The sequence below is a fragment of the Rhinoderma darwinii genome, chromosome 2 (genome assembly GCF_050947455.1).
Source record: "Rhinoderma darwinii isolate aRhiDar2 chromosome 2, aRhiDar2.hap1, whole genome shotgun sequence".
NCBI lineage: Eukaryota > Metazoa > Chordata > Amphibia > Anura > Rhinodermatidae > Rhinoderma > Rhinoderma darwinii.
Genome location: NC_134688.1, coordinates 261,558,672 through 261,571,465, shown reverse-complemented (window position 1 = coordinate 261,571,465; position 12,794 = coordinate 261,558,672). Strand labels below are relative to the sequence as shown.

Genomic DNA, 12,794 nt, shown 5'->3' with positions numbered 1-12,794 from the left:
ATAGACTTGCCCTTGGAACCTCTCTGGAACAGGAGTGCACAAACACCGACAGAGGATGCGTCCACCTCCAGCGAGAACTGTAGAGAAATGTTGGGATGATGGACGTGAAGGCACTCTTCAGGCTGTTGAATGCAGACTCTGCCTCAGGAGTTCACACCTTGGCGTTCATGCCCTTCTTAGTGAGGTCAGAGATAGGAGAAGTCAGTGAGGAGAAGTTTGGAATAAACTATCTGTAAAAATTGGCAAATCCCAGAAAGCGCTGTATGGCCCTCAAGCCTTGAGGGCGTGGCCATTCCAGAACGGACTTTACCTTTTCAGGATCCATCTTGAGATCTCTATTCGAGACAATGTAGCCGAGGAATGGCAGAGCATCCTATTCAAACACGTACTTATCCAACTTAGCGTACAGACTATTCTCTCTTAACCGCAGCAAAACATGACGGACATGTCTGATGAGTCACAGGGTCTGGAGAAAAAAATCAAGATGTCATCAAGATAGACCACAACACAAAACATAGAGGAGGTCACTGAAAATGTCATTAACAATCTCCTGGAAGACCGCAGGAGCATTACACAGGCCGAAGGGCATTACTAGATACTCAGTGTCCTTCACGGGTGTTAAATGCAGTCTTCCATTCGTCACCCTGGCGAATCCGGATTAGGTTGTAAGCCCCACGCAGGTCTAGTTCGTAAAAAATTTTGGCATCACGTATACGATCAAATAATTCAGAGATCAGCGGCAATGAATATTTATTCTTCACCGTGATTTGGTTGAGACCCCGGTAGTCAATACAACTACGCAGGGAGCCATCCTTTTTCTTGACGAAGAAGAACCCGGCTCCTGCCGGGGAGGAAGACTTCCGTATGAAGCCACTCTCCAAGTTCTCCTTAACATAGGTGGACATGGACAGAGTCTCTGGCAAGGAGAGAGGATTTCTCCTACCACGGGGAAGGGATGCACCAGGGATCAGCTCGATAGGACAGTCATACGCCCGGTGTGGGGGCAGTGTCTCCGCATCCCTTTTGCTGAAGTCGTCCGAAAATGCAGCATAATCCTGCCAATGATCGAGGCTGAGAAGGCTGGACCGAACGAATCTGCACCAGGCATCAGCTGTGACACTCGGGGCCCCACTGGAGAACCTCTCCAGAGTTTCAGTCCAGGACTGGGGCATGTAGTCGGAGCCAAGGCAGACCCAGCAGCACAGGGTTAACGGCCTAGGACAGGACAGAAGGGTAGAAGTTCGCAGTGGAGAGCCCCTACTTGGAGCCTCAGCGGCTTTGTCACAGCTATAACTGGGTCTGGCAGAGGTAGTCCATTTACTGATGCAAACATCAACGGTCTCTCCAGAGGGGTAGTAGGTAATTGGAGAAGGTCCACCAGGTCTCTACAAATGAAATTAGCAGCGGATCCAGAGTCCAGATACGCAGAGACCTGATGCGTTTTCTCACCGCACACTATGGTCACGGGTATGGACAACTTAGACGGGAGTTCTTCTTTACCCAAGGTTGTCTCTCCTACCAACCCTAGGCTTTGGGGCTTTTGGGGACACAGACACACAAGATGGCCTCCGAGGCCGCAATAAAGACAGAGTCCCGAAGTGTGTCTGCGTTGTCTCTCCTGGGTAGATAGCTTACATTGGTCCATCCTGACAGACTCCTGAGGATCGGCATCTGAGGATGGCAGGGGTTGCTGCAAGGTAGGGGCCAGACTTGGAAGGCCTCCCTCCGGACGAACCTCTTGGAGCCGTTCTCGGAGCCTTCTATCAATCCGGGCAGCCAGGATGATTAGGTCATCCAGGGTAGACGGCAGGTCTCGAGCGGCAAGTTCGTCTTTAATCTTAGGAGACAGTCCATGCCAGAAGGTAGACACCAGGGCCTCATTGTTCCAGAACAGTTCTCCCGCCAGAGTGCGAAAGTGGATGGCATACTCGCCCAGAGATATGTCTCCTTGGCGTAGGTTCCGCAAGGAAGCCGCAGCAGAGGAGACTCATCCAGGCTCCTCAAACACTGTGCGAAATGTCCGGAGGAACCCTTGGAAGTCACGGGTCTCTGGTCCTTGTCTGTCCCAGATAGGGTTCGCCCATGCAAAGTCCTTGCCAGTAAGAAGAGAGATGATGAAAGCGACCCTTGCGCCATCAGACGAAAATGCCCTTGAATACAGGCTGAAGTGGATCTGGCACTGGTTCAAAAATCCACAACATGTACTTGTGTCTCCATCATAGCGGTCAGGAAGTGGCAAAGAAAAATGAGGATCAACACCACCAGGAGGTGTAGTCTGAGAAACAGTACAGCCAGGAGGTGTAGTAGGAGGAACGGCAGCTCGTGCCTCCTGCCGACATGCGAGAATGTTCAAGGCCTGGAGGAGTTGGTCCTGTCGAGACCGGAGGTCTAGCATATCCGCCCGCATCTCTTGCGACTTCGTCATGGTCTTGGATCGACCAGCGGGGTCCATGGCCTGAGCGTACTGTCACGTAGGGTTTGTGGACCCACAGGGCCGTACCGCCTTGGCGGTATGGCAGCTGGCCAACAGGGCGCAGGTCAGAGTCTATAGTTCATATAGGGTACCTGTGGCAGCTTGGACAGTAGCAAGGAAGGCTTGGCTGGGACTAGGCAGTAGGTAGACGTCAGGCGTGGAGTAGCAGGACAGGCGTGGTATACAGCACAGCACGGCAACAGCTCAACACGGCACTAGATCAAAACTCGAAACTCGTTGCCTTATATTAAACAATTCAAGGAATTTATCACCGCTATTGAATTCTTACCAGCAGTGCTCTCCTGTATATCCATACATTTAACTTCTTTTACATTAATCTCTGTGGACGATAGGCATGGACATCTTCCCTGGATATTAAGCAACTCAGTGGGGGAGATTTACAAAGCAAAATGTGCCAGATTCCTGTCTCTAATTGCGCCAAAAATGAGCTGTGCAGGGAGTTGCTCCAAATATATTATGGGATTTAGACACTTTTTACACCGGCTTTGAAATTTTGAAAAGTGACAATAAAACGGCTGCGTCATAAAATGTGCCATATTTATTAAAGGCCTGCGACACTTTTTTTTTTGCTGTTGTTGGTAATATCCCTGGACAACCCCCAATACAATGTAAAGACATTTATGAAATTGGTTGGGAGGTTTGATGTAATTTGGTAAGTTAATAGATTGCATAGTACTCTTTACAAGTGGGTGGGATGGGAAGATTGGTGGATGGAATGTTATTGTCTCATGTGTTACTTGTTTGTACACTATGAAAATGTGTTAATAAAAACTATTTGATTTAAAAAACATTTATGAATCATACTGTACCTGTGCAAAATACAATTTCAACTTCTTTCCATTAAAGTCTGACTCATGCAGTTCAATTCTCGCTCTCGCGGCTGCTTCTGGGTTACTAAAATTAATTCTCACTCGCCTGAAGCTTTTGAACAACTGGAAGGAAACCTGGTCATCATATATTGTGAAGAGAGCTTTGAATCTTTCCTGTAAGAAGATACAGAAAGCAGCACAAATTAGAACTTTCAATACATAGAATATTATTTTGTCAAATATTCTGGGTGAGGTGGACATGGCAATGACCATGGAACCCTATACTACCCCATCTACTGGCAGTGGCATGGCTACAGGGGGTGCAGAGGTTGTAGTCACACCTTGGCTTTGGTGCTGGTTGTCTCAAAAGAGACACTGATGGCATATTGCTAGGATATGCCATCAGTGTCCAATTCAATCCGACTGCTGTGACCTCTTCTGATCGCAACAACAAAGTAGAAGGGGCACTAAGAAAGCACTGTGCTACTTCGTATCATGTCCATTCTGCTTGGCTTTCTCCAGAGTTTATATGGTTAACCCTTAAGGCCAATGTGCCCTTTTAGGCGTTACAAAGACCCCTCAGCCACATCAAAGAACAGGCATTCTATAGATGGCCACTACAGTTGGGGGCCCAAGTACAGATATTGCATTAAGACCCAGAGACTTAAAGGGGTTGTCCGAGATAGCAAAATTTTTTCAAAAACTGTGTCATACATTACCCCTTATACAGACAACCTAAATAAAGCATTATTTGAAAAAAAAATTCTACTTAGCACATTTCTTCTTTGAATTTAGCACCGCTTGTTTACATGCAGTTCAGGTCTGGTTTGTTGATCTTTCCTTGTGATGAAACTTGTTTTCCGTGCACGCTCATTGCAGGCTGCAATGAGCGTGCACGTACCTTCCAAGTGTTCACGTGAGCTGTCCTTGCTCCTCCCTGCTGACATCCTTCACTGGACTTGTCTCCTTGCTGACATTCTTGAAGGATGGTGAGCAAATGTTACCCCCCCATTATGTTTTCTTTCTCTTTTCAGGTCTATAAACCGCTTCGTGTCTACCCTAACCCTCGTCCACCCTCTTCTATCTCATGTCTCTCTCCACTAAGGCTATGTTCACACAGAGTTTTTCGCAGGAGGAATATCTGCCTCAAAATTCCGTTTTGAAGTTTGAGGCAGATTTACCTCTCCCTGCACGCTGATTTTCACAGCGTTTTTCGCCCGCGGCAATTGAGCGCCGCGGGCATAAAACAACGCGAAATACGCTTTCTTTGCCTCCCATTGAAGTCAATGGGAGGTCAGAGGCGTAAAAGCCAGAAGATGAAGCGACATGCTCTTTTTTTCCCGCGAGGCAGTTTTACTGCTCGCGGGGAAAAAGACGCCGACACCTCCCATTGAAATCAATGGGAAGCATTTTCGTGCCGTTTTTGACGAGTTTTGCGACGCTGCTTCCGCTTAAAAAAACTCGTCAAAATACTCTGTGTGAACCTGTACCTAGCGCTATTGTGCGTAGCGCTATTGTAACTTATCGGAGTAGTGGAATCCCACTATGGTCGGGGATTCCGCTCCTGCACGCTTTGCTTGGACATAGACCTAGGCAGAGACATGAAGCAATCCGTTGTGGACCGGAAACATAGTGGCGCTGTCTACTTAAGGGCGGATTTACACGAACGCCATATACGTCCGTGCAACCCGCGTGTTGGGCTAACGACGTGATTTTTGCGACGTTTTTTCCGTAGACAATGGAGGTTTATTTTTTTATCGTTTTTATACATACCTTTATTGCCATTTTAGAATTTTTATTCATAAAGTTTGAAAATAACAGTAAAAAAAATAAGCTTTTTTACGTCTCAGCTATTTTTTTTTTGGTAATAACATCGTTTTACCCTAAAATAGACCTTTTATTTGTCTACCGTAAATTTTAATATATTGGCTGCATGCGACCCGTGTGCTGCGGGTTATATACAGTACAGATGCTGTCACTGTACCTCTCTAGTCCACAGGTGCCGTCCCTTTTTACTTTTTTCACTGTGAACACGCATAGGCGCGCTCACAGTGAAAAGCTACATAGGCTGGGCCGAGACCATGTGATCGGGATACGACACGACAGTGGAGGTGGAAGAAAAAGTGACGTCAGAAGTCATGTGATCCAAAGAAAAGAGCTGCCAGAGCGGAGAACAGAAGCAAGATCGCACAGGTAAGTATATTATTAAACTATAAATATGTGCATTATGGGTTTAAATTTACAGTAAAAATATATCTCGGACAAACCCTTTAAAGCTTTACCTTGGTCTACGTATTTTCATTTTGGTTTGATCTTACTTCAATCCCTACCAGACCGCTCACTGTCTTTTGACGACAAACGGTGCAGGTCCCGAGTCTACAGCGGTGTCTTTTGGCATCGCTGTAGAAAAACCTAATGAGCACTACAGTGAGTGCTCATGCTCTAAGCAGGAGTTGTTACTAACAGCTCGTGAACATAGAGAAACTTCCTGAATATGGCCGGGATCCGAGGTCCATGACCACGGCACGATCAAAGGAAACTCCTCCCTTTCAATCGCATCAACGGGTTTTTCCAGTGACCCGATCGGACACTACGGGACTCTTCTGCAGTAAGGGACCCAGGGCTGTCTCTTCAGTATGCCTGCTGTAAGGGCACACTATGTTTAGCACTAGCAGCAGTCATAGACATTACCAAACAGGAGAATGCTAATATTTTATACGTATAAAATAAAAGTTGTTAAAAAGTTATCCCTTTATGGGTTTAAAAAGAAAGTAGCAAAAAATAATAATTCTAAAAAAAAAAAAAAAAAAAAGAAGTGTCCACAAAAAGGTCATTATTTCACATAAAATATTTTTATTGCCCATACATGACATAAAAACTAAAAAGCTACACATATTAGGCATCTACACCACCATAATAATCTGAAAAATAAATGTATGAGATTATTTAGCGTAAAACATGACCGGTTTAAAAAGAAACAAGTAAAAAAAACAAGTAAAAAAATTTTTTTTATATTTTCACAAAATAAATGACATCAAATTACACAGTAATTGATTTGTACACCCAAACTGCGCAGGACAAACAAATGCCAATTTGCCCGCATAAAACAAGGTCTCATATAGTCACGTCAATTAAAAAATAAAAAAAAAGTTATGGTTGCGGAGGCAAAAATGAAAAAAAAATTAGCTGGTCATTAAGGCTTTCTGGCCTGGTCATTAAGGGGTTCAAATGAAGCACAACTTTTGCACATGATATAAAATATTAAAGTCATTCCGTAATATATATTTACTATAAAAATGCTTTTTGCGCATCAGCCATTGGTCGTGGTTGACTGGGGGCTAATAACATGGAAATACAGGTATTCAGGTGAAGAACTGAGTCTTACTGATGATCCTGTGGCACTGGAAGGAGGCAAAGTGGCCAAATATTCCCATTTCTCTTCCAGTCAAGTCAAAATACCATGTAATGTAAGGCACAATGGACGCAGAGCATGATGGGAGTTATCTTAAGAGCTGTAGTTTAGCGATATCAAAGTAAGTGAAGTAATGGAAAACATTTTTGAAATTTTCAGATGTTATGCACAAGAGCAATGTCCTTTTCTAAGTCAACTAAAACTAGACATTTTTAATGACCGAACGTGAAAAAAATAGCAAATAAATGTGGTAAGGGGCCAAGTACAAGTTAATAAACTCCATTAATCCCCCCCAAATTTTTTTGGGGGGGGCCACTGGTTAGGCCAGGTTTAGAAGCAAAGTATTGCAGCGTTGGGGGTCATATACCTCCATCCTTGTTGCTCTCTTCCATAATAGATAATCTTGTATAACGTATATATACATACCCTAACTATATTTGTAGACCAGGTCATGACATACTTTTATCAGCTTTCATTAATCCTATTTGCCTGAGGACAGGCAGTAGCGCAGGCGCTGATGTCACAATGCTAAAGTTGGTGCTGACACTACTGTCTGTCCACAGGCCAGTAAAAGTAATGAAGGCAGGTAGAAGTCATGTAGGCCCTGGATCTAAAAGTGTAGTTAAGAAGTGTTAAAACATGGGTATCCAATATGGAAAAGCGCAAAAGACTGAGGATGACCGAGGAAAATGACCCCAACCCCACTACACTTTCCCTACTACAGTAAATATATATGTTTGTATGTATGTATATGAGTGTGTTGGTATGTTCAATACAAAATCCCATAAGTCTGGAGGTTCTGATAGTCACTCTTTGGAGGTTCAGAGGATGCTGGATTTTCAGAATGTTACTGTATATGTTGATATCAGACTACTTGTGTCAGGAGCAAACTGGATAGAGACAGTCTGATTCCTTCGTTCCCTAATATTTTAGCCTATGTACCCCGAAATTGGATTTACAATGTAGATACAGGTTTTGAAGAAAAAATAAGCAACATTTCCCTAAGATTGCTCTTCAAATAAAGAGGAGTTCACTCCATAGCCATACATACCTTCTGATCCTCTAACTCAAAGACCGACTCATGGACACTACATGCAAACAGAGATGTTGGAAGGTCACTAAAATCCATCAGTTCTTCAAGGTCATCATCATTTTCACCAAAGATCATCTCTTCCTCTTCCTCCTCTTCTTCCTGGTCACTACTGTATATATCCGAGCTTTCATTCCAGGACTTCATGGTGTCTCTCAGCATTGTTAAATTTCCCAACCCCGTGGATCTATATTCTTGTCAAGAAAACCTGAGGAAAACGTATATGTAATATAGTGACATCTTGTATAACTAAATAATACACCGACGTTAAGTCAGGATCCTGACTACAGTATTAGGCTATACAATATAGTAAATGATGACAAACAACGATTACAACAGTCTACCAAAAATAAGCGCCATACTGACGGTGCCCAAATTTCCGATTCCCAGGTGTGCTGACGCAGTAGGGGCCTGTAGTCTGCTCACGCTTGGAATCAACTAAGGGAGTGGTGAGGCCCTTAGTTGGTTTAGGCCTTTTCGGACATTTGCCCCTTTTATAACCTGACAAAATATTCTGGAAGAATATACGATCTTTCCTAATGAAAAAGGAGACATATGCTTTAGAAGTGGAGCGTCATAACTCATTCCGTAAGACTGGAAATTCAGAGCTTGCATGAGTGTCTGGCTAGTTTCCAAGGTAACAGAAACGCATGGCACAAGCCTCGCACTGGTAGACACATAAACAGGGTCACATTGACTTTTGTCTCAGCAAAACGTGACATTAGATCGGTATTTTCTGCTGCATCTAATCCCATAGGGACTGTGCCGTACTTGAGGAATTCATCGGAAGATGCTACAAATTCCAATACTATTTAACATTACTTTATCAGAGAATCGAGATACAGCTGAAAGATCATTTTACTATTCCTTTTCATATACTAATTTTTATTTTCAGTGTGCTACAATTTTACAATGGTTTTGTATACGTCTTTTGTGGTAAATAATGGCAGCGGTTTTTGTCATATCCATCTGGAGGCCACAATTTTTATACCAGAGCCATCTTGTGGTCAAGAGTAAAACTGCAGGTGATCATCAATTCTCTGAAACTTTCCTTGTTTGCCAGTGATCAATTATCGATCAGATGCTTTCCTAGAGACAACTTATCGCTTTCATGCTTCTGCTATCTGATTATTCTAGTATAGGTATAGCAGTGTTCTAGTAGATAGTATAGCAGATTTGCGGATGAATTGCAGATTCAAAAACACGTTCGTGTGCATGAGGCCAAACTGTAGCATGTTCAGCTTTTGTATCAAAGAATGTTGCACATCTACTCAGTATTTACTGCGAAAGCACCCAGGACCAAGTTATAACATAACTAAACCAGTCATTTTACAAAATTAGGACCAGTGGAGGCTATGTAATCGACTAAAGATGACCGCACATGCAAGAGAAGTTGCCTCATTAACCTATTTTTAAATACCCTATGAGGACGTTCTTAATTAATAGGGGGGGGGGGGGGATACTACATCCATAATTTCCATTAAGTAGCCAGAGTAGAAAGTAGCTGAAAATCGCGGCGATCTCTAAAAGATCCAGGACATCCATACATCACACGGATACCTCATTGATTTCGATGGGCACCATGTAATCATTTCCTGGTGGAGTACATCTTGCTTCCAGGTTGACGCACAGATTGCAGCTGAACGCTAGGGGTCCCTGGGACAACGTGTGATCAGCTTATTTTGTGAGGACCCTCCTTACAAAAAGGGATTGTCCAAAGCAGACATCAGTTACTATTTATGGGAGATTAGAGGGTATCTGTCTATGTCCTAAGAAATGCAAATCCATGGGTGCACTTGGGTCCTCCAGAGCAGAAAGCTTTACTTGACAAGGCTCAGACCTCCAATAACAGAGAGATCCTGATCAGAAATCCCCACCCCTCTAATAGGACATAATACAATGGATTGTAGAGAGCTCCTTTAATGCAATTTGTTTGTATTAGCACACACATATATATATATATATATATATATATATATATATATATATATATATATATATATCCTTTACATACGTCGGCCTAAATAACGCTTCTTGCAACTTTTTTCTTTTTTAGGGCTTTTATTTATCACATGATGGTAGCATTAAAATTGATGCAAGTTGCAATTACATACAACTCAATTCCAAAGGACTACAAAAAGTGTGTGTGCAGGTCCAGCCTAAATCTTAATAAAAACAGGACTAACAAGTAAACAAATAAAAAAACCACAACAAAGAACACAATGTGTACAGTAATAGAAAAGTAAATAATAAAAGTTACACAGTAGAACTAAAATGTACTTCTTCTAAGTATTAAAGAGGCTCTGTCACCAGATTTTGCAACCCCTATCTGCTATTGCAGCAGATCGGCGCTGCAATGTAGATTACAGTAACGTTTTTATTTTTAAAAAACGAGCATTTTTGGCCAAGTTATGACCATTTTTGTAATTATGCAAATGAGGCTTGCAAAAGTCCAAGTGGGTGTGTTTAAAAGTAAAAGTCCAAGTGGGCGTGTATTATGTGCGTACATCGGGGCGTTTTTAATACTTTTACTAGCTGGGCGCTGTGAAGAGAAGTAACATCCTCTTCTCTTCAGAACGCCCAGCTTGTGACAGTGCAGATCTGTGACGTCACTCACAGGTCCTGCATCGTGACGGCCACATCGGCAGCAGAGGCTACAGTTGATTCTGCAGCAGCATCAGCGTTTGCAAGTAAGATCGACTTACCTGCAAACGCTGATGCTGCTGCAGAATCAACTGTAGCCTCTGGTGCCGATGTGGCCGTCACGATGCAGGACCTGTGAGTGACGTCACAGATCTGCACTGTCACAAGCTGGGCGTTCTGAAGAGAAGAGGATGTTACTTCTCATCAGAGCGCCCAGCTAGTGAAAGTATTAAAAACGCCCCGATGTACGCACATAATACACGCCCACTTGGACTTTTACTTTTAAACACACCCACTTGGACTTTTGCAAGCCTCATTTGCATAACTACAAAAATGGTCATAACTTGGCCAAAAATGCTCGTTTTTTTAAAATAAAAACGTTACTGTAATCTACATTGCAGCGCCTATCTGCTGCAATAGGAGATAGGGGTTGCAAAATCTGGTGACAGAGCCTCTTTAAGATAAAAAAAAAATCCCCTGCATATAGATTATCCAACAGTGAAACAGATCTCATTCATCAACAATATAAATATATAAATAAAAAAAAAAATATTTGTTTGTTTTTATGCCAGGCTTTAGATAGTTGGCACCGAATGATTCCAAAAATATACGAAGGCTTCAAATCAGAGGATCACCGGGGTATAACCAATCATCTAGACAGACAGCCAGTGCCGATCCATGGTTTATGGCAGGGACAGGGTACCATGTACAGCCACTCCTCCCCATACATGTAACAGTTGGTATAATATCAGGCCACAGTCATAACACAGCTCCGGCACTGCAGCACTATGTGCGCCATCACATCAATCATGGCAATGACCTTGTCACCCACCCCATGCAATCCAGTTACCTGATAACCCAACACCTGCAGTCCCGCCCCTCGCACTTCATCCCCCAGCTGCGTCCTCTGGCTGCACACTGACAGCTGTCAAGAGCTCGCACGACTGACAGCGCTAGTAGCCAATGAGGACCTCCACTGAACTCTCTTCCACCAATCAGAGAAGGCGGTAACTTACGGGAGCAGCGCTGATTTCTCAGACCATTCAGTTTCATAAGAGTCGTGAACGCTTGTCAGACTCATTCTTATTGGCGCATTGTTATAGTGAAGGGGATTGGATGGTTCATCTGGCGCTGTGATTGGGTGGACAGGTGTCTTCTGCATTTGGATTGGTTGTTGGTCATTTAATAAAGCATGATTGGAGGAGAGATCGTTGTTGTTATTCTTCCGGTATGTAGTGTTGTAGGTCTTGTTGGGGACAGTGCTTTTGGATCAGATTCCGTGGTCATTTTTTCTCCTGTCTCTCGTTTGGATCACTAGACGTGCATTCACTATAGTAGTCTGTAAATACAGATGTGGAAACAAGCGATGGATGCTTACTAGAGCGGATGTGTCTGTTTCCTGGCGGCCTCTATCAGTCGCATTGCGCAAGAGGACAGCAATGACTATGGCTATTAAGATAAGAAAACGCCACCAAGAAAGCTTTATAGTGGGGATAGTATTGTCACATAGAACATATATATATATATATGATGCTTCTGTCACTGTATACAAGGCGGTGAAGGGGTTATTAGTCACATACCTGGTGGTCTAGGGTAGTGGAGGGGTAATAGGAATATTCCTGGTGGTTTAATGTGATGAGGGGTTGTTTCATGAAGACAACTCCTGCCTATATGCCCTATTATGACATGGATTTCATAAGGTCATCCCCTGCTCGGAGGAAGATGCTTTAAAGGGGTTGTCCCATCTTGGACGTTTATGGCATATCCACAGGATCTGCATAAATGTCTGATAGATGCGGGTCCCAGCTCTGGGATTCGCACCTATATCGAGAACTTGGGGTCACCCGACATCTGGTTCGGTTAGTGGAGAGAGCGCCGCGCACATGTGACCTCCATTCTCCATGTAGGTGCGGGCCCCAAATCTGGGAGCCGCATCTATCAGACATTTATGGCATATCCTGTGGATATGCCATTAATGTTCAAGATGGGAAACCCCGTTAAAGCATCTTTCTCCGAGCACGGGATGACCCACGTTTTGAAATCCATATGCCATTATGTTGCATTAACCGTTTCGGAATTACATTTTTTACGTAGTCCCTCCATTTTCACAGTCTCAAAATTAATTGGATAAACTAGCAGTATTATAAATCACTTTAAATCCTTTGTGGGTCCTGTCTCCAATAGGTGAAAAGCATGCTCAGTTGGATTGAGGTCATGTGACTGACTCGAGCATTGACGAATATCCCATTACTTTGCCTTCAAGGGTTTGTGTCACACACATTTATGGCATGGCCACAGGATATGTCAGAAATGGCTGATAGATGCGGGTCCCAGATCTAGGACCTG

The 12,794-nt window shown here is 43.4% G+C and overlaps 1 protein-coding gene across 2 annotated transcripts in view; it reads right to left on the bottom strand.

Moving 5' to 3' along the window:
- RCAN3 (RCAN family member 3) overlaps nt 1–11,406 on the bottom strand; it is a 33,709-nt gene extending 22,303 nt beyond the window's left edge. The window contains exons 1-3 of one of the 2 annotated variants that reach the window (XM_075853211.1): nt 11,299–11,406; nt 7,767–8,013; nt 3,304–3,477 (exon numbers count right to left, since the gene is read on the bottom strand). In XM_075853211.1, the coding sequence (XP_075709326.1) occupies nt 3,304–3,477; nt 7,767–7,967 (375 nt within the window). In that variant the 5' untranslated portion in view covers nt 7,968–8,013; nt 11,299–11,406. Of the gene's footprint in view, nt 1–3,303; nt 3,478–7,766; nt 8,014–8,171; nt 8,339–11,298 lie in introns of those variants that run through there. The other variant, XM_075853212.1, reaches the window with a different exon arrangement.
- Nucleotides 11,407–12,794: the final 1,388 nt, after the last annotated feature.